General features: G+C 38.7%; 2 protein-coding genes across 2 annotated transcripts; one reads left to right on the plus strand and one right to left on the minus strand.

The window, feature by feature from the left end:
- Positions 1–1,716: 1,716 nt before the first annotated feature.
- On the plus strand, positions 1,717–4,926 carry LOC104430797 (probable transcription factor PosF21). The gene is given in 6 exon segments (XM_039298688.1): positions 1,717–1,830; positions 3,017–3,640; positions 3,643–3,836; positions 4,014–4,146; positions 4,327–4,411; positions 4,568–4,926. Coding segments are annotated over 6 exon segments (1,509 nt in total).
- Positions 4,927–7,011: 2,085 nt separating this feature from the next.
- On the minus strand, positions 7,012–20,003 carry LOC104456232 (electron transfer flavoprotein-ubiquinone oxidoreductase, mitochondrial). Its single transcript, XM_039300605.1, is given in 19 exon segments — positions 7,012–7,296; positions 7,869–7,935; positions 8,020–8,148; positions 8,904–8,983; positions 9,575–9,641; positions 9,710–9,759; positions 10,783–10,907; positions 11,661–11,763; positions 12,382–12,474; positions 14,325–14,393; positions 15,741–15,857; positions 16,034–16,108; positions 16,201–16,247; positions 17,725–17,833; positions 17,904–17,985; positions 18,459–18,492; positions 18,495–18,564; positions 19,258–19,334; positions 19,472–20,003. Coding segments are annotated over 19 exon segments (1,806 nt in total). The 5' UTR covers positions 19,800–20,003; the 3' UTR covers positions 7,012–7,212.
- Between the last annotated feature and the right edge of the window lie 317 nt (positions 20,004–20,320).

A 20,320-nucleotide genomic window follows, 5' to 3' on the forward strand; every position in this document is an offset into this window, starting at 1 on the left:
AATCGGACCGGACCATCGGTTCCGGTCCGGTCTGATCCGGTCCAAAAGAATTGGCATTTTATTTTTTCACTAAAGAATGACCATTCACTAAAGAATAATCATGCTCCGGACCGATCAATCAAATTCAGTTTCCGAGCAATCTAATAAAACTACTCACACATGTTTCCACGTGCAAAATATTCAAACTTCACTTGTGTGAATATCAATCATAGTTTATGAGTTTCATGCTTAATTTTAAGCATAAAACCCATGAACAACGTGATTAAAGGTTGTGCTTGGCTTAGGTTTTATAGACAATCTCTCTTCTATACTTTGAATGTTTAGTCGATATGAGACTTTTTAAGGCTTGAAGTGCCTTGTCGTTTGTAAGTGAGGGGAGCAAGAGAGAGAGTGTGCGCATGAGGAGAGTTTTTTCTATAAATAAAGAGTAACAACAAGAGTTTTGGTGGTCTCTTGGCCACATAAGATGTTGTTACCTAAATTGCAATTCCAATTGCAATAAGTTTCATATATAATATTAATATATTATATGTGTTTATATATTATATGAATATAAATTATATATAAAAAATTTGGTCCGTCCGGTCGGTTCGATTCTCACATTGAAACCGGGAACCGGACCAACCGGCCGCCAGTTCTAAGATTAGGGACCGGGAACCGGACCGCCGATCATGGGAATCGCCCAAGCCGGTCCGGTCTGGGTCGGTCCGATTCTGGTTCGGGCGGTTTCCGTTGCACACCCCCTAACGCGAATGCCATTTTAGGTAGGTAAACCTCTCGGCAATTGAATACTCTGCTAATTTCGGACCGAGAATATCCAAGGCAAAATCCGGAACAGTCCAAAAAATGGCTTATGAAAGTTTGACGCGGATTCCAAAAACTTTATTTCTAAATATGTATTTTGACATGATAAGACAGCCAAGAATCTATATTGTACCAATCTATGGCTGACGCGTGGAATTTGACCGCGGAAAAGTTAATCAACCAAATGTTGAAATTTCTTGCTTTGTAGAGAAGTTCTTTCCTGTAAATAATTAATGCCTGGCACGGCACGGATGCAAATTTTTCCCTATAAAGTGGCCGTATCTCAATACAGACTCGCACATTCAAGGATTCTATGGTTTAGATCTTTGAGACTTCTGAGTTCACGTCTCTTAAAGTAAATCTGATTGTAAGTTTGTTTCATTCTCATTCTTTGCCCTTTCAATTGGATTATCTTTTTCCTTTTACACGTTCACTAGATTTTGTCCATCTAGTGTATGCTTCCATTTTTTTTATTATGACAGGCACTAAGAAGTTATGATAATTCTTCTCCACAATTGCGATAGTAGTTGAAAATTTGCATGATTTTGAGGAGATCAATTGCAACATAATTATTCGAAGAATTTTTCTTTGTTGTGTTTTTTTTTTTTTTTTGCTAGTTCTCTTTGGCCATGGTAAATTAGATCTATGCACAAAAATTTATATATAACATGTTTTCGTTTTTGTACTCTTATAAAATGATTGACATGACGTGTAATAGGTGTCATATAGACAAATCCAAATTCCGTTCGTTTTTAAGTCATCTCATGTTGATATTTTAATTTAATTTAATTTAATCCTTTTAGATTTAAATTCAATCATGCACGAAATTGACGCAACCATTTTAACACATATTCAACCCCTCTATTTCTACCGGTGGTAGAAATTGGAGAGTTGCTCTGCTTAATTTGCAGGATGGAACATCAAAAGTGGAAATTGCAGGTCGCATTGAAGATCCCGAAAGCTTATAAACGCATCAATGGTCTTGTTGGTGCTTATGATTATCACTATAATGTTGACCTCGTCAAGGTAATCAACCAATGATTAGCCTATGTTATTTATTTACTTACCTTAATTCTCTCTCTCTCTCTCTCTTTTTTTTTTTTTTTTTTTTTTTTTGCGGTGGTTGTCACGGATTTTTTTCTCTTTATGTTCAGTGTATTTATTGAGAAAATCCTCTATGGATTTGCATTAGAAAACTTAAGCACACACCCTAATTAGAGAACTCAAGGTGGCTTTCAAATTGATTTACAGTATAGATTTTTTTTTTCTAAAAAAGATCGATTCTACTTATATATATATTTTGATAATTTATAACATATTTCCATATCAGGTTTGGTTTTTAATTTGTGTTGATCTTATTGAGTAATCATAATGCACGTGCAAACTGAACTTTTTATGTATTCTTTCTGGCCCAATAAAGAAAAAATTGTGTTCTTAGATTTGATTACATTCTCTCAATAGTGAGAATAGACACTGAGACAACCTTTTTGAAAATATGTACGTGTTTGGTGTAATATATGTTTAACCTAGTATATTCACTTATCTCGTTAACTAATTACATATATATATATAGACACACGTATCAACTTCCATTGCAAATTTGCATAGACAACTTCATTAGCATTACTCTTGTCACTACTCTTTTTAAAAAAAATAAATTATTATCAGTTTTTACGAATTTTTTTCCATTATTAAGATACCAACTAAGCATGTTTGAACTTACATCCTCTAAATTAAATTTCATACCCATTTTGTCAATTACAAAAGAATAGATACAACTTAGATATAGCCTTTTTAAGGTTCCAAAGAGCCCAAAACTGGTGAAGGTGGTACTAACTTACTTGCCAACTAAAGGGCCTTATCCTTCGCATTTATTAAATTTCCAGTTTCAGAACGAAAGAGAGCCTTGTCTTACTAATTTCAAGTTGCCATTTTTAGAGGTCAGTTTCAGCTGTATCGCACATTTATTGATCATACTCACTTACCATATTCACAACTCTTGCCATCTATAGCTCTCGATGTGATCCGAATTAAACTTGCCCAATACAGTCTACCATTGCTCAATTAATTACTTGCTCACGATAATCACGCATTCAAAACATTACGCCTTGTCAAGTTTCCTATATATAAGCTGGGAGGATTAGCACCTTATGAGTGCCCTACCAACTCACAATCTTTGCAAAGGTGAAATGTGGGTTTATGCTTTTATAAGGTTGTAGACTGTCTTGGTATTTTATACAAGTTTGAGTTGGTCGGGTTCCTAGCGAGTCTAGTGTTCATGGATAATGAGATGCCCCATTCCCATGAAGGTGGAACACCATCTCCTGATTGGTCCACCGGTTTTTCTCAAACTAATGAGTCGTTCGGTGATAATTCGGAACAACATGCGAGTTCGACGGTGCCCCTATCGGTTCCCGCTCCGACTTTCGTCCCCGAGCCCGGTGCTCTTGGGCAGGGTGCAGGGGAAACTGATAGTAGCCAGTTCGGCCCTGACGTTGGCCAAATGCTAGATGACCCGTTTATGAATCTCGGCCATCGGCGCGCCCATTCCGAGATTCTGATCCGTCCTGAAAATGGCATTAACGTCAATGGTGATCACGGTGTTCTGGGCGGTGGTTACGAGCCTATCTTTCCTGATGAGAATGAGGAGCCCGACTTGTATGGCATTTACTTGGATATGGATAGACTTAACTCCTCGTCTGCTATGACACCTTTGTTTCAGGTGGAAGAACCATCCTCGGCGGCTGTTGCCGTTCTCTCTCCTCCCCTTCCTCCTCCTCCTGCTGTTGCTGCGCCGTTAGCTGCATCTACAGGACCGGCACTGGTGCTTGGATCAGGTTCAGCCGCCGTCCAGCAGGGGAGAGACCAAGGGTGAAGCACCACTACAGTCAGTCGGTGGACGAGTTGATGACTATCAACCCAGAAATGCTCGCTTCGAGCTCCGAGGAGCCCTCAGGAGTGGACAGAAAGAAGGCTCTTTCTGCTGCTAAGCTCGCAGAGCTGGCCCTGGTTGACCCAAGGCGTGCAAAGAGGTAGTTATCTCTCTTGAACCCTGTAAAGGTATCAGATACTGTTCGTACGTGCTTTAACGAATATTTTCATAGCGTCTCACTTCTATATAATGGAATAAAATGGTTTTCTTTAGGTTATTGTATCAGGTTATTGCATCATATCTGCAGATATTATGGTAATGTCTTTAGTGGTCCTAGGATCTTGTCAAACAGGCAGTCGGCTGCAAGGTCGAAGGAGCGGAAGTTGCGTTACATTGCAGAGCTCGAAAGGAAGGTGCAGACCTTGCAGACTCAAGCCACAAATCTGTCTTCTCAGTTGACCGTCTTGCAGGTACACTCTAGTCAACTTAGTTAATTGCTATACGTTTAATTATAGATAATTGATGGTGCATCATGTTGATAACATTGTAATGCTTGCTCCTCTAATTTGTTCAGTGACCTTATTCTCTTTAGGATATGCGTCTTTCCCAAACTCTTTTGGATTCTAATAATAATGTCTCTTTAATTACAGAGGGACACAACCGGTCTGAACACCGAAAACCATGAGCTGAAGTACCGGTTGCAGACTATGGAGCAACAGGTTCATTTGCAAGATGGTAAGCATAGCTGTTCATGCCTCAACTTTAAACAGCCCTTTATGATGCTTAGGGCTTCGTTGGATTTCTTTCAAAACGCTCACAACTTCTAGTGGAAGTTTTCCTTCCACTGTGGACCTAATTAGATACTGTACGTTCCCATTGTTTTCCCGACAGCACTGAACGATGCGCTGAAGGACGAGATCGAACATCTGAAGGTGCTGACTGGCCAACCCATGCCCAACGGTGCACCAGTCATGATGCCTTTCGCTCCTTTTGCACACCGGCCGCTGTTTTATCCTCCCTACAACAGTGACCCGCGCCCTCTTTTTGCTGCACAGCAGCTCCAGCAGATGCAGATTCAGCCGCCAGAGATGCAGCATCCGTTTCAGGTTCAGCATCATCCGCGGCCTTTTCAACTTCAGCTGCCGCAGCTGCAACAACCGACTGGAGGCTTCAGCTTTGGCGGGCCCTTGCACTTGGCGATCCAGGGTGACAGCCATGCTGCGGAAAATTCTTCTGATCTGAGGAACTGAGCAAATGCCCATGGCTCTACAGCACATTCGAAGACTCGACACTTTTTCTTCGTTGCGCTGTAGCACATACAAAGACTCAAAAACTTTTATTTGTCGTTATTCCCGGATATTATCGTACTTTCCATTCGGACAATCTTGCCATTTCTAGTTCCCCATGTCCAATGTCATCATCATTATCAGAATGGTTCAAAGTCGGAACTTTCACAGTTTCATATGGTTCCGTGTCGTGATATCCTCATATTATCTTGCTTTTTCTTTTTGAAATTGTTCTCTGTTGTCATTTCAGGTATTATCGTACTCCCAGTGGGACATTTCTTCTGCCACTTCCAGTTTTTCCCTCTGGGGGAACCCGTTTACTGTAATTCCATAATTTTATTATATATTGCTTTGATTGTCCGATTTCACTATTGCCGTGGTCCGAAATCAAAATTATTGCCATCGCGGATGTGACTAATACCATCCTAATTGTATGGTTGCTTTTTACCAACCTTTGGTAGCGAATGAAATTATCTCTTCTTCTCCACAGTTCATCACCCTGATCAACGCTTGTCAAGCTATTACATCGTTATCTTGTTATGACACGGTTTCTTCGAATTCCTCTTCATTCTGTAGATGCTACGGTGGTTGTTGAAGCTGTGTTGTGGTGCAAATGACTTCATGTAGTATATGGCAACTTAATTTCCTGTATCAAATTGCCAACCGAGCTGTAAAGTTACTTCCATATGGCAGTTTTGTTACTTTTCACTTTGGAAAGCTACAGCTAAATCCTGTGGCAAAACTAATAATCACTGCTTTGAGAAAAGTCACTGTTGTTCTACAGAAGTATAACTATTTACTTTGATGGTTACAACCAAGAGAAGGGAAGGTTTTATCAAATATCTCGCGCGGAAGGACTTTTTTATCCGAGGACCGGCACTCCTGCGATGCCTTTGGAACTTAGCACCTCCATTTCCAAGCAACATAATTCCTCATCGGGTATTCGTTCGAGTATCTCGAGCATACAAACCTACTTCCCGTAATAACTTGGAACTTCGTATATAGAAGTTATTAACTTCTGATAATTTTGAAAAATCACTTGTGACCTCCACAGGTTGCTTAACAAAGCGGCAAAATGACAGATCACTGATAAGAGAAATTGTTACCTCTCCACTAAAAAGACCTTTCTGGCATTTTGCTAGGAACCATTAGAGAGAGATACTTATAGATGCAAATTATGGATGTGTTTGCTTTGGGGAAAATTTTATGATAAAGAAAAATATTCTTTGGGAAATCATTTTTTAGAAAAGTGGATAGTTTTCCTTTGTTTGATGATACGTGACCAAAACGTTTTTTGATGTTTCGATCTCATTTAAAAAGTGATTTCAATATCATGAAAATGAAAATTCAAAATTTTAAATATTTTTATTTTATTTTCTTTTTTTCTTCCTATCGACCGGTTGTCAAGTCTCGACAATGGCAAGTTACTAACAATAGACAAGGGCTGGCCAAATTAGCAAGCTCAAGGCTTGAGTCTTGCTGGCTTTGGTCGGGTGCAACTCAAGCTCGCCCACCAACTTGAGCCTTGCCAAATAGATGAGGCTTGAGCTCATCTTTGACCGGTTGCTAGCCTTCGCCGCAGTCAATAACTAGCCCAAAAAGAAGCAAAAGAGAAAAAAGATATAAAATAAAAATATTGAAATAATTAAGATGAGCAATTTCCGAAAATTATTTTCACCTCTTTAAATATAGTAATTCATTTTGCTAATTTTATGAATAAATATTTTTGTTAACTAGAAAGTGTTTTCAATTTACTGGTCATTTTCCGCAAATCAAATAGGTGAAAGTCTAGAAAATCAATTCTTGGAAAACACTTTTCCCCCAAAACAAAAGCACCCTCTATCACAATTAACAATCCTGCATGGTAACATAATAATGTTACTAATACTTACCAACTTCTACTTTTGATACACTTATTATAACAGTTTGAGACTATAACCTCGTCCGCAAATAAGCTACTCACTCACTGCTAGATTACGATTGAAGATAACACAAAATTAAACTGCCTAGTTATTGAGTAAAAGCAGCGAAAGCTTAGACAAGAATACGTGTCGAATAATGTTTCTAAATTTATTTGCTTCCAATATAATTGGTTGTATTGAGTTTGAATAGAAAGAAAGAGAGAAATTCCGCTGTCCTGTAACTATCACATAAAAGTTTCCCTCCCAATATCAATAAAGGTCAAGTTGATGCAGCATATCTACGACGGAATTCATCTCAAAATCTGATGCATATACATGGTATACGAAACTACATTACGGTGTAGCCAGGACCGCCACCTCCTTCTGGGACAGTCCATTCAATGTTCTGTTTCGGGTCTTTGATATCACAAGCCTGCAAAATGTATACACCAGGCACCATGATTTTATTGGAAGACAAGCACAAGCGAGCGCAGAGTTGTTCTCGAGGAAAACTGGACTAGAAATGAAGCAAAAAAAGCTTGAACACCGCTTGGATCCCAAATTAGATATAGATGCAGAAGATTTTTGTCATGGCAATATTCAATGTTCATTGCAAATATCGACAGGAGTTGGAGGATTGTAGGAGACGAAGCATGCTTAAAAGACCATCAAACAAAAATGATGCATGCAAAGTGGAATGCTGAAACGATCAAAAGAGTTTCCTTTCGGCAAGTGGACTACACACAGGCACAAAATTAACTACCATCATCACCATCTAGACTTTGCCTGAACTTACAAATTAATGAAAATTTCGTCCTAATTTCAGGAAGTAACACCAAAAAGCGAAAGAAAGAAGAAGAAGAAAAGCTAAGGTTATGGATTTAGAAAAAACAGTAACAATCTTCTCTGCACAGTTTGGGCAAGGATGAAACACACTACATGCATGCTCAAAGTAGATGAATCTATACAAGGTAACAAGTGTGCAAATAATTATGTGAATTTTACCTTGCAGTGCAAGCAATTTTGAGCATTTATCTGCAACTTTAGTTCTCCCTTTTCATCTGGCACATATCTACGAAAGATGTGTCGTAAAGCATATTATACAATGTTCTGCATCAATAAATCCTAAAATCACATAGAAGATATTTCATATTACTCATATACACGTGCAGGGCAATATCGCGACTCTGGTCCAGCATACTCTGGCAAATTCACTGACTCTGGGATTGTAGGGTCCCTCAATCGAAGATGAGCTGGCTGGTCATGTTCATGATTTGTGTTGCTCCTACAAAGTGGAAGGATAAGATTCAAGAAGCATAAGCATCCACAGTTGATAATCTCACGTCAAAACACAAGCAGAACGATAATTCTATTGGGTGATATGTTACAAGGCTGTGGCCTAGTTAATTGCAGCCATAATTTGAAAAGGAAAAAGAAAAGAATAATCTAAAGTACTGTAAAGCAATAGAAAATGACAAGGAGGATAATTGGTGTTGATATCTCATGTAAATTCCATGTATGAAAACAAAGCAAAGAAAAAATCGTGTGACACCCTTCAAACTGTTTTGATTCTGTTTCCCTATATTTTGTTTTTCCAACAAACTTAGAGGCCAAGTGCAGCAAAATGGACTCTGCAGGTCATGGAATGGATTGTAATGATTTTTGCTTAATGCAGAAGAGGCAATCCTCAAAAATCAATATCTCAAAAAGGAACCCAGTCCATTAGTGATCTGCATGTGTCATGTTCCAGTGCATCAAATTGTATGATCAACCACTAAAAAGCCGAATAAAAAGAGGCAATACTGGAGATATCTCTCCCTTGCACTGGTTTCCTCTGCTTAAACCATTATTTTCATCAACTTATAAACTTTAAGCATTTCATCTCTTAGAATTCTCCTGAGATGTGGGGCTAAAGGAATCTGGCATCATAATTGGTTCAGTTTCTCATCATTCAAGGCTGTAAGGTCATCATGCAACATGTCCTTTACACTGCAACATTTAAGAATTGCCAAATTACCAGATGGAAGCATGATTTAATACCTGTGTAATGATGTGGGCACATCAAAAGACAGAATGCCATCAGCACGTGGGTATTCTATGGGAGTGTGTAACTTTGCCACCTGCACAAATGTTGAAGCAGAATGTATAAAAATCCATAATGAAGCAGAGAAAGTGATCCTTACCTTCTTGCATACTCAAAAATTTCATGGCTTATGGTATCGCTGGCAAACACAGTCAGCCAGTCAATCGCCTTCCATCTTCCAGTTATTTAAGATTTTTTTGCAAGTGATCTATGGATAACAATCTATTGCTTGGGACAGTTTCACTGTGTAGACATCTGTCCAATACGTCAATATTTAAGATCTGCTTAGCACTACTGAACCAATTCTAGCGTGTCAAGACATGTGAATTTTTGTATGATTCCCCCCCAAAAAACAATAAAAATAAAATTCTCTAGTCCTCAATAAAGTGAAGTAAAAGGAAAATAAAATAAAAAAATACAACACAACAACAAGCCTTATCCCATTAGTTGGGGTTAGCTATACAACCATTTCAGATATATTTCATGGTTCAGAGATACAGTTTCCCATTTGGTCACCATATGATTAAGTTTGCATTGCTTGAAGATAACATAAGGATAGAAAAAGAATCTGAAGTTCATGACTAGACTTTCAACAAAATATCATGGTTTTAAGGATAACATTTCTCACATTTGTTGCCTCGTGATCAGGTTTGCCATGCTTGAGGGTGAAGGGCAACCTTCCTTTAAATAGATAGCTGCAGAAATAAATCAATTTTGTCACACAAACAAGAAAAATTAATACAAATGAAAGATGAGTTCTTACTGCTCTAAACCACATATTGCTAATCCAGGAAGAAGCCCATAGTCAAATGCCTATAAGGGGAACAAAAGTATCCATTAGATAGAAGACCAATGTGCTACGAACTGAAGGGAACTCCAGCATGTTTGAATCTATTATCATATATTTTTCATTTAATGCTGGATTCCATCTGTTGGGTTAGTATTTATATTAAGCCCATCACGCATAACTTAACCTCTGATAATAAAAGCATGCAAGTAATAGGTATGGTGAGCTGCGACATGGCTAAAACAATTTTCCGAATCATACAACAAAAGTATGGTCTCACATAAAAAGGAACCTAAAAATCAACATTAATCAATTTTCACCAGATAACAAGAATATATCTACCATTCATGCTTGTCAATAACTACCCAATTGAATTAACAACTAAGATATAGATTCTTCGGGTTTCATTACTATTTGGAAAATCAACAGAGAAAGCACCTACTTAGTTACACATATGCTGTGTTTCATTAATGAATGAAGCACATAAATGATTCTACATCTATAGATGCCAAAAAAGTTTAACTGAACCAAGCATTTGGAAAACATAAAGTAATGGTCATTTAGGGAATGTGACTAATTGACTGTGTATCTACACCAACATTAAAGTAACTAAAAATTTAGTATTGTATCTCAATCTCCTGTCCAGAGAAAAAGAAATGTAGCTCAATCTCAATTTGTCAGACGCTTCATGTCTATGAATCTAACTAGAACAACTTTAACAGTGAACAAATAAATTCTCTCTAAGCTATCAGTGTATCCATATCAGATCAATCAAATATTTATGTCTACCTATGAAGGCAGCCCACACACCTTTCTGGTTGGCATAGCACCATCCTGACTATTACTGTGCATAAACTTGGTCAAAATTACCATTCTCAAGGTAGAAACTACATGTTGACCAAAAAATAGGTAATTACATCAAAATCATTCTGCATGGCATGCAGCCTAAGAATCCACCAACTAACAACCTAAAACTAAAGAAGATCACAAAATAGCAAGTGGAATCAAATCCATCAATATATATATATGTTTAGAAAAGACACACTAACCGGTCTATAGTTGCGAACTTTCTTCAGTTCCTTCCATATCCAGGACTTCCTTAGGAAATCCCAATAAACCTCCATGCTTGATCCTTCACTAAGTACTGAAAATGCAGCCTCTGCAGCTAGCATCCCTGCAAAATCAAGTGTTTTGAGTCTCACTGCTATGATGATTTTTAAGATGGAGAATCATAAAACCTTCTGAGCTTCCTGAATGTTCCTTTGTACAGCAAAAACATTTTGGAATGCAAAAATCCGTATAGGTTAGCATCATAATTGACATCATATGGTCTATAGGTCAATGAAACCTTTAAAAGAAAGAGTGACCAAGTTGTAGCAACCATATAGGAGGACTAATTTAAAAGGGGCGATAGGATGTAGTGCTGAGACATGCATTTATGTTATCAATTGCCTTATTGTTTCTTGCCATTGGATGTAGTGCCCCGATACACATACACTGATGCAATGCAACGTAAACAACCAGAGCTCTAAAATGTATCATCTAATCTTTTCATTTTAAAGAAAATGTCAATTGATATAAAAAATTGAATCATCTATTTATCAGTAACATAATGCCAATGTCAAACAAATGAATATTAAAATAATTAGGTTGAGCGAATTGAAATGGGACCAAGATCCACAGAGGAATTGTTCTGCAAAAAAAGGAAAAGAGGAAAAGATGATAAGGAAGTTTATTCTTTGCTTGATATGGCAACAAATCGAAAGCTGGGCACCCTACTAGGCCTTCAATTCTCATCTTTTCCTCTTTTCTGCAATAACATCTGCCAGAATATATCTAGATGACATCATCACTTCACAATCCCAACACTTCATTATATACTCATCAAAGTCAAATAGAAGCAGTTCAGCTGATACACTGGTTGTACCTGATTTCATTGCGGTGTGTGTTCCCTTTATTTTTGGCACATTCAGAAAGCCAGCTGAACAACCTACAATCGCTCCTCCAGGGAAAACTGGATATGGAATAGACTGAAATTTAACTGGCATCATATTCACATTTGCATAACATGCTATGGTTAAAGCAAAAATTTGCAACCTATAACTGGTGAAACAGCAATGAAAATTGTTTCTAGCTGAAATCAGGACATGCACAAGGGTCAATTACATGAGAGGCAACTAAACTTAGGTAGACTGCACCTAAACCACCCATGTCTTCAAATTGAACGATTAAAACCTGCACTTTCCATGACAGTTCCATGGAGCCCTGACTTTAAACTCCTTGGAATCCCTCATGCACCTCGAACATTTTCAACCATACAAAAAACCTTCCTTTGACTCGTACCAGAACAATGTTCAAACTATCTTCTCAATTTTCACCCTTCCAAGATCAAAACTTATATGAGCCAGAAAATAGTCTCCTCATATATTTTATACTTGAAATCACTAATTAACTTCAGGTTTTTCTTTTCTGAAACTTATAAAACCTCAGATCATCACATGCAAATAATGCATTCAGGTAACTACACTGTGATTTACCCTTTAAAAACAAAAATAAAATAAAAAGACACCTTGACTCAAACAATTCATATATTAGGTCAGGTTCACATAATGCTACAGTTTACTTCTATGAATTAGAAGATGTCTCACCTGGAAACCACCTTCGTTCAGTGTGCGAGCCCCATACTGGATAACTGTCCCACCTTCTAATAAAGATTTGATGGCAGGATGATGTTTGAATTTCTATCAAAAGAAATTATCACGAGTTAATGGGATTAATATTAGAAAAATAAAATTGCAAATAAGAGGAAAATTTCATATGAGGGCCTAAAGTAGGGTCCTTTTCTCAAAAGAGGGCCTGAAGTTAACCTCATTTCAAATAAAGGCCTGAAGTGGCCAACTTAATCTCAAATAAAGGCTCGAACTCCCTGGCGTGCCATATCTTTAGCAATCGGTAGGGGTGGGTGGTTCTAGTCTCTATACAAGTTCCACTCAAAATCTGGAACCTCCATTGAAACAGATTCCTCATTTGTTGGAACCCGGAACCTACCATGCATACTTTGGAACCTGAAACCTATCAGGTTCCAAGGTCTACATAGGTTCCACTTGTCTTATTAAATGAACCATTGCGGTGTATTATCACCTTAAATTATCACCAATTACTATTTCAATTCATTGACCATAACTTCTATTAAGACACAAAAAATATGAAAACATTAACAAAGTAAAAGTTTGAGTCATAAATTGGAAGCTCAGACTATTGGTTCAGATTATATACTTATTATCGAATGCCATGGAATACTGTAACATTGCACGAAAACATAGACCAATAAAAACACAAAAGCTATTTCTAGGTTTTAGGTTACAGGTTTTACGAACTTACCCATTGAAATAGGTTCCCCAATTTTTGGAACTTGGAACCTACCTTGCATATTTTAAAACTTGGAACTGGACAAGTTCACACTGGTTTGGCTCTTAGGTTTTAGGTTCTAACCCGGAACCACGCACACCCTAGCAATTGGCTTCTTCTGGTAGCTGGAGCAAGAGCACTTTTGTCCAAAAATATTATGGATAAAAAAAGGAGTAGGCCTGAAGAGTGACATTCTTGTGAGGAGTGATTTGCTGTTGGGAGCAATTTCTTTTTTCCCCTCTTCCTCCATGAAGCTTAAAGAAGAAGACAAGCTATGGATTCGTTTTTTTCCCCCTTTTTTCTCTTGCTCTGTTTTTTATTCGCCCTAGAACCTCTCTAACTGCTTTACTTTTTTTCTCTTTTCCTGCCTCTTTACCTGCACACTCACTCATATATACTCCAAACTCTCCTGGATTCTCTCATTTTTGCTTCTTCACCTGCACACTCACACATCCATGAACCTCTGTGCCCTCCTGCACACTTCAGCACAAACGCATGAGTATCTCACTCTTCAGACCTCCCTTTGTTTTCTGGCTTCCAGCGAGGAGTGTTTTGCTGTAATTTTCTACTACAAAGACAATGCTTGTATGGGTGTATCAGATTAAATCACGTGTATGGAGATATTGGAGAGGGAGAAAACATGAATCAGTGAATTTGATTTGGACCTTTTGATTTTAAGGGTTTTGGCCCTTCTTCAGTTGTTAGCATGAACCCTAATTTCAATTGGGTAAAATCCAAAAATTTTGAACAAAAGTACCCTGCTCTGGCTGCCCCAAAAAGCTGGCTGGCCAAATTTTTGCCGACTGGCAAGTTGGGGCTCTTATTTGAGACTAAGTTGGCCACTTCATGCCCTTATTTGAAACAAGGTCCACTCTATGCCCTCTTTTGTAAAACTGACCCCACTTCAGGCCCTTATTTGAAATTTTTTATAATATTACTAAGTCAAAACTCCTCAAAGTGATGACTACATATCTTGCCAATTCAATAGTTTGAGATAGAGGATACTGTTGCATAAAATAGCCTGTGGCATTGTATTAACATGTTAAACAATGTCAAAAAAAGATTTGTGAATATTATGCATATATATGGACCTCCAGCTGGATATTGAATTAACCCAAAAAAAAAAAAAATGGAAATAGAAAGACTAAGAATAAGAGTGAACAAAAAAGCAACAGAGATTTACCTGAAACTCCTCATAGGGGTTTAAGTAAGGGTTTTGATAATTTAAAGCAATCACAAGGCCAATAGAAACCTGCCAACAAAAGAAGCCCAGAAATGTAGATGGTACATAATAGCTCTTACTAGGCACATAAAATCTCATCTTGATGACAGATCTGGCGAGGCCAAGCTCGCCCAGCCACCAGCAAGGCTCGGCCTCACCAGGCCACTGCCAGGCCCAACAACAAATTTAAAATGCTATTGGAATTTTTGAATTAAAAGCAAGTACCTAGAATCATGTAAACAAGTGAATCCGTTAGATTACTAAATACCAACCACCACTATTCAGCAAGATTTGTCACGATGTGCATTGATTTCAAGAGGCAATTCATAGACTTGGAAAGGACAAATAAGGAAAAAGAACAGGCTGCCCTGTTCAGAAAATGCGACAAGCGATCTTATTTATTCTTTGCTTTCATTCAGTTCTTCCTCAGTAAGTTTTCTTTTTTCTCTTTCTACAAACATTTCTAGTCACCACCGGAAGCACAGGAGGGACATTACATTATTTGATGGCAACAGAAGAAATATAAACTCAGTGATGCACACTGATACGTAGTCGAGACATATTTCTTATTGTAAGTGCACTAGACAAATTACCAGAACTCATTCAGCCATTTATGGCTTCCAATCTGGTAATAATACAAACTACTTTGAGTACTTAGGTATCATGTCCTCCATCTTTTGTTAGCTCCTATGTATAAGATACTTCTTCTTATGCAGTTCACATAATACCAGAAGGTCCAGAACTAACAGTAGAATCTCCTAAGAAGCACGTGCTTGAGATAGGAAGTACTATTTGGTGCTTCACAGCTAACAACAACACTAGCTTCTGTTAAAGCAGTAGAAAGCCAGTCACTGTTCCCTCTCCAAAGCCTTCATCAGGTCAAAAGGCCTATAGTTCTGTCATCCGTAGCCAAAGAAAATTTGACTGGTATGTGATACCCATACATGCTTAACAGTTAGATACAAACATTAATACCACAAATGTTTTCTGTATACATGAAGAGTCTTTGCCTGACAAAGAGACAAAAAAGCAAAGGACTATTAAATGTCAGTGTTAGAGAAACCCAGACACAAGTCGTCATATGTTTGATTAGATCAAGCAATATCTTATCCCATTACATGCTCAATCCATGAATGATCGTATCAACTTGTCAAGCACTGTGATGTCACAGGAGTAATTTCCCTCTCTGTTGCATAAGCTCTGACTATATTAACACTCCAAAGACACATGTTTTGCAATATATATCTTTGAGACAATAAGAGTGTTAAAGTATAACCCAGTAGTCAAATAATACACATGGTCTCCATACACCTAGTAGCTTTAAGCTTTTGGGTTAGACTTTCTAACAATGTGAATCTAGGAAAAGCTTCTACTCACCTGTCTGTCTTTCATGTGGTACAGAAAAGATCCACCGTATGTCTTATGATCTAAAGGCCAGCCCAATGTGTGAAGCACAGCACCGGGCTCATGTTTATTCTCATCAATTTCCCAGACCTGTGCATGACAGTGGTTAGAAACATAAATAGGCTGAAAGGAAAAGAAAAAAGGAGGAAAGTTTTCATCATGAACACCAAATGCATTTTGTCAGTAACTAATACATCCATTTGACCAAAGAAAAAGAGGAAGAAGATAACCAGAAAATAAAAAAATTGTCAACATGACTGCCATACCTCTTTGATTCCTAAAGCATACGTCTGATTTTGTGCCTGCACCTTTCTCCTTAAGTTGAATTTACTTATAATTTTCTGTTGAACACAAAAACCACCACTCATTTGATTTATCAACATGTTGCACATGTAAACCTCAGGCACTAATTGCAGCCATGAGATCTCCTAACCTCAGATAGCGATCCCCGGCAACCCTCAGCAAGCAACGTTAACTTTCCTGTATTTCCTTTCTATAAGTAGTTGCCACTAATATCAACAGACATAAAACACAGTGACATGGAAACTGAAAGTAATGACACTCTCCAAATGACTGTAAAGATGGTTGCAGAATATAACAAAATGGATGTGCAACTACCAATGATATTTTCTTCTTTTTTCCTTTCTAATATAAGAGAAATAGTTTGGTGAAAAACGGGAGAGACTTCAAAATCTTTTACCTGTGTTTCCCAACCTAAAGAAGAAGAGGAGTATGGGCTTGTAAAAATTATTTCATGCTTCATTATGAGAAATAGTAAGCTTGTTTACTGAGATTATGAATTTTCCTGGAATAATAATTAAAAGATTATCTAACATCTATTTTAATATAAAATTAGAAAAGTAGGTAGAATGGAGTTTTGTGGTAAGCCACATGTTACGTAGCTCCGTTCTACCACTTTTACCTTAATTTCGACAAACTAAAATAATTACATCGTACTGGCTCTAACATCAGTCGATCAAGAAAAGAGACAAGAATTTTATTTTCATATTCTAAGGTATGGGTTTCATAAATATAGATCATCCGATTAATAAATGTTAGTTAAACAAAGTCATCCTATTAAAAATTTTACTATTGTACACCAAAAAGAAAGAACAAAAATTTAACTTGGTTTTCATCTCACAATCTGATTGAAAAATATGCATTCGTACATTGCTGTTTAATAAAGTGGTTTTATAATAAATACAACCGCAATAAAAAATACCAAGTCAAAATATTTTTGAAATCACTCATCAAATGAGACTTCAGCTAGTGATCACTCTTGAAGGAGTGCATTTTTTGTCAGCTGATGGATGGCATCATGCATGCTTCCTGTGGGGAGAGAGAGAGAGAGAGAGAGATAGGGGTGTGCAAAATACCCGGGAACCGCCCGGAACCGGACCGGAACCGCCCGGAACCGGCAGTTCTTGAGGGAACCGATCTGGTTCCTGGTTCCAATTTATGGGAACCGGTAGGTACCGGTCCGGTTCCCGGTTCCATGGTCGGATCCGCCCGCCTGCCCACTCGGACCGGACCGGAACCTTTTTAATATTAAAAACAAAAATTACTAAAAGAAATCTTAGATCTCATTTCACTTCTTTCGTCTTCGGCTCCTAATCCTATCACCATTTTGTTGCGTTTACTTCTTCCGCCGTCCGCATCTTCACGTACTTAAATTTAGTTTTTCTTTCTTTGGCTTGCTTTGATGTCACGTAGTCATTCTATGTTGAAAATCAAAATTGTTTCGCGTCAAGATCAGTTCCATGGATCCACCCGGGAATCGGACCAGACCGACGGTCCGGTTCTCGGGTGGATCCATGCAACAAATGGGTGGATCCCGGTTCTAATTTTTCGGAACCGGTCCTTAGCGGGCGGTTTCCGGTTCTAGGTCGGGAACCGCCCGCCCGGACCATGCACACCCCTAGAGAGAGAGAGAGAGAGAGAGAGAGAGAGAGCATACCCTTCAATTCCACACCATGCTGAAAAGTTTCCTTCTTTGAACCATCTTTCGAGATGCCCATGTCATTAGTACCAATTCCAACAACATTGTCATTTGAATCATAAAGTACCTGAATAACTTTATAACATCATGGGACGTGGGTGCAAAATTGCCATTGATCAAACAGGAGAAAATCATACCTCTCCAGCTGCAAAGCCAGGATATATTTCTACACCAAGTTCTTCAGCTTTTACACCCATCCACCGTGTCAACTGACTCAAACTGCATCAATCATCAAGATAACCAGTTTCTTATCAGAAGGTTGACAGGAACTAAATGCCTAGAAGCAAAAGGAAAAATAGATAAAAGAAGTGCCAGAGGGAAAATGCCAGTGCGTTGTGATCCAGATTCTGTATTGGGCAGGTAATTGGTCCAACAATTTAAGGGACTCCTCTCTCCCTCCCTCCCTCCCCCACCCTCCCTCTCTCAACTAATGTTCGATGAGAATATTGTGGACAGCATCTCAACAAAATTTTGAAAGGCCTAACCACCTGGTTAAGACTAATGTGTCATGCATTTGGTCACGCTCCTTTACAATCCAACAGCACAAATCTATGATATACAGGACAGTATCATCTTAATTGAAACATGATATCCAAGGCACATAACCATAAGTTGGGTTTCTGGGTATTGACAATCAGTTTGGAATATCAAGAAGCATGTCCACAGTTGCAAATAAGAACTGAATTCACTACCTAATAACATAGTTTCCCCTATTGTCAAAGGGCAAGGAAGTGCAAATGCTTGATCCTTTGTGAGGTACCAGAACTTGTCTGATGAAACAGGTACATCAACTGGAGCCTGCAGATATAATTTAAGAAGATATGTTAGAACAAAACGACTTAGCTAACATGCTCATCATTCTTTTGTAAAGACCCATGAGTTCATTGTTCCTCCTTCAACACTCACTTTTAAGAATACTATCATCATTTCCCAGGAAAGAATTATCAGTTACCATCAGCAGTTACTAGGAGTAGTAGACCTATCCTTGTACTTAAAATTTCAACCCAAAATTCTTATAAAAGCACAACCCATGTCAAATCTCCCTTCAGCAACAAAAGCTGTCCATGTTATACATGTTAAATATTGGCAAAACTTCTGTTGAAATCCAAAAATCGGCTGGCAGCCTACACATGGAAACACAACAGCTCACTACGGCTGAACAAGCCTAACAGCTAAATAGTTGTGTGGAAGAGACCAAAGATACAGAAAGAGTAATACCCTACGTAATTTGAGATAAGACTGCAGACCACAACTAGAGGAGCTTTCAAATTTCTAATCCAAAATTACCATTTCATGCAGTCAGCCGACCATTGCAATTATACCCAAGGATGGCAGCAAATTTCTGAAGGAAAAAGGCTACAAGAAATCGACGTATATGGGAGCACTCAATTGAACGCCAGAATTCATGTAAGCCGAGGTTATTCTTCAGAGACTCGCTAATACAAATATGCACAGAACTAAACATGATACGGTAGAAGAATCAAGTTCAACCTCTTCATTCCTCCAATCAGGGAGAAGTTCATTGAGCGCCCGTGGCTCGAAAACATTTCCAGATAGCACGTGAGCACCTAAAATCACCCAATAACCATTTTTTCATAGCACTATTCCAGAAATCAAACACGCTAAGCATCAGAAAGCCAAGAAAAGAGGCCGAAGGATTCCGAAACTCGATTACAACTCGAAATAATGGGTAAAAAGGCAATACCAACTTGGGCTCCTTTCTCAACAACGCACACCGACAAATCGAAGTCTCTCTCCCGGCACAACTGCTTCAACCTTATCGCCGCCGACAAACCAGCAGGTCCAGCTCCGACGACGACAACGTCGTACTCGATCGATTCCCTCCCGCCCGTCTCGCTACCGAAGGTCCTCGCCCCGCCCAAGAACCGCGGAGCTCTCGACGACCCACTTCCCGATATTCTTGATACGTGAGCTGGGTCGCGAAAGGGCGAGCACCCATTTGGAGAAACGGATAAGGAGCGGCTCGCTCTGCTCCTCGAAATACAAATGATCCTCGATAGCAGCCTCCCCATGCTGATCGGAAGACGAGAGAGAGAGAGAGAGAGAGAGAGAGAGAGAGAGAGGCGTAACTGGCAAATGCTACAACGAATATAATCACGGAGCGTTATATATGTAGCGTGGTGCGACGGGGCGCTGATGCATCGCGCTCATCCCACCTATGATCTTCGTCGTCGCCGCGTTGGTGGAGCAGCAGGAGCTGGAGCTCTTATCTCGCCATCACATGCCCCGATGAAATATTTAAAACGAGGAGACATCGCTCGCATCGCTCGTGCACGTTTTGCTCCAGCCTCAGCTAATTCGCGTGCAGGCAGCGCTGTCTGTCGTACCGTTGACTCTACCTATTCATTGAATTGGCTTGCTTTCGATCATTTTTTATATAGGTTCGCTCCCTCTTTTTCCAAGAATTTGTGCATTCCCTTTGCTCTACAATAAGTACAGTAACAAAAGTTATGTATGGCGCTTATTTAGTGTAAAATTTTTTCGCCAGATCATTAAGTGCCAAATCGGAGCAAAAACGATCATTTTGGTGTCA

Source organism: Eucalyptus grandis, chromosome 8 (genome assembly GCF_016545825.1).
Source record: "Eucalyptus grandis isolate ANBG69807.140 chromosome 8, ASM1654582v1, whole genome shotgun sequence".
NCBI classification, from domain to species: domain Eukaryota; kingdom Viridiplantae; phylum Streptophyta; class Magnoliopsida; order Myrtales; family Myrtaceae; genus Eucalyptus; species Eucalyptus grandis.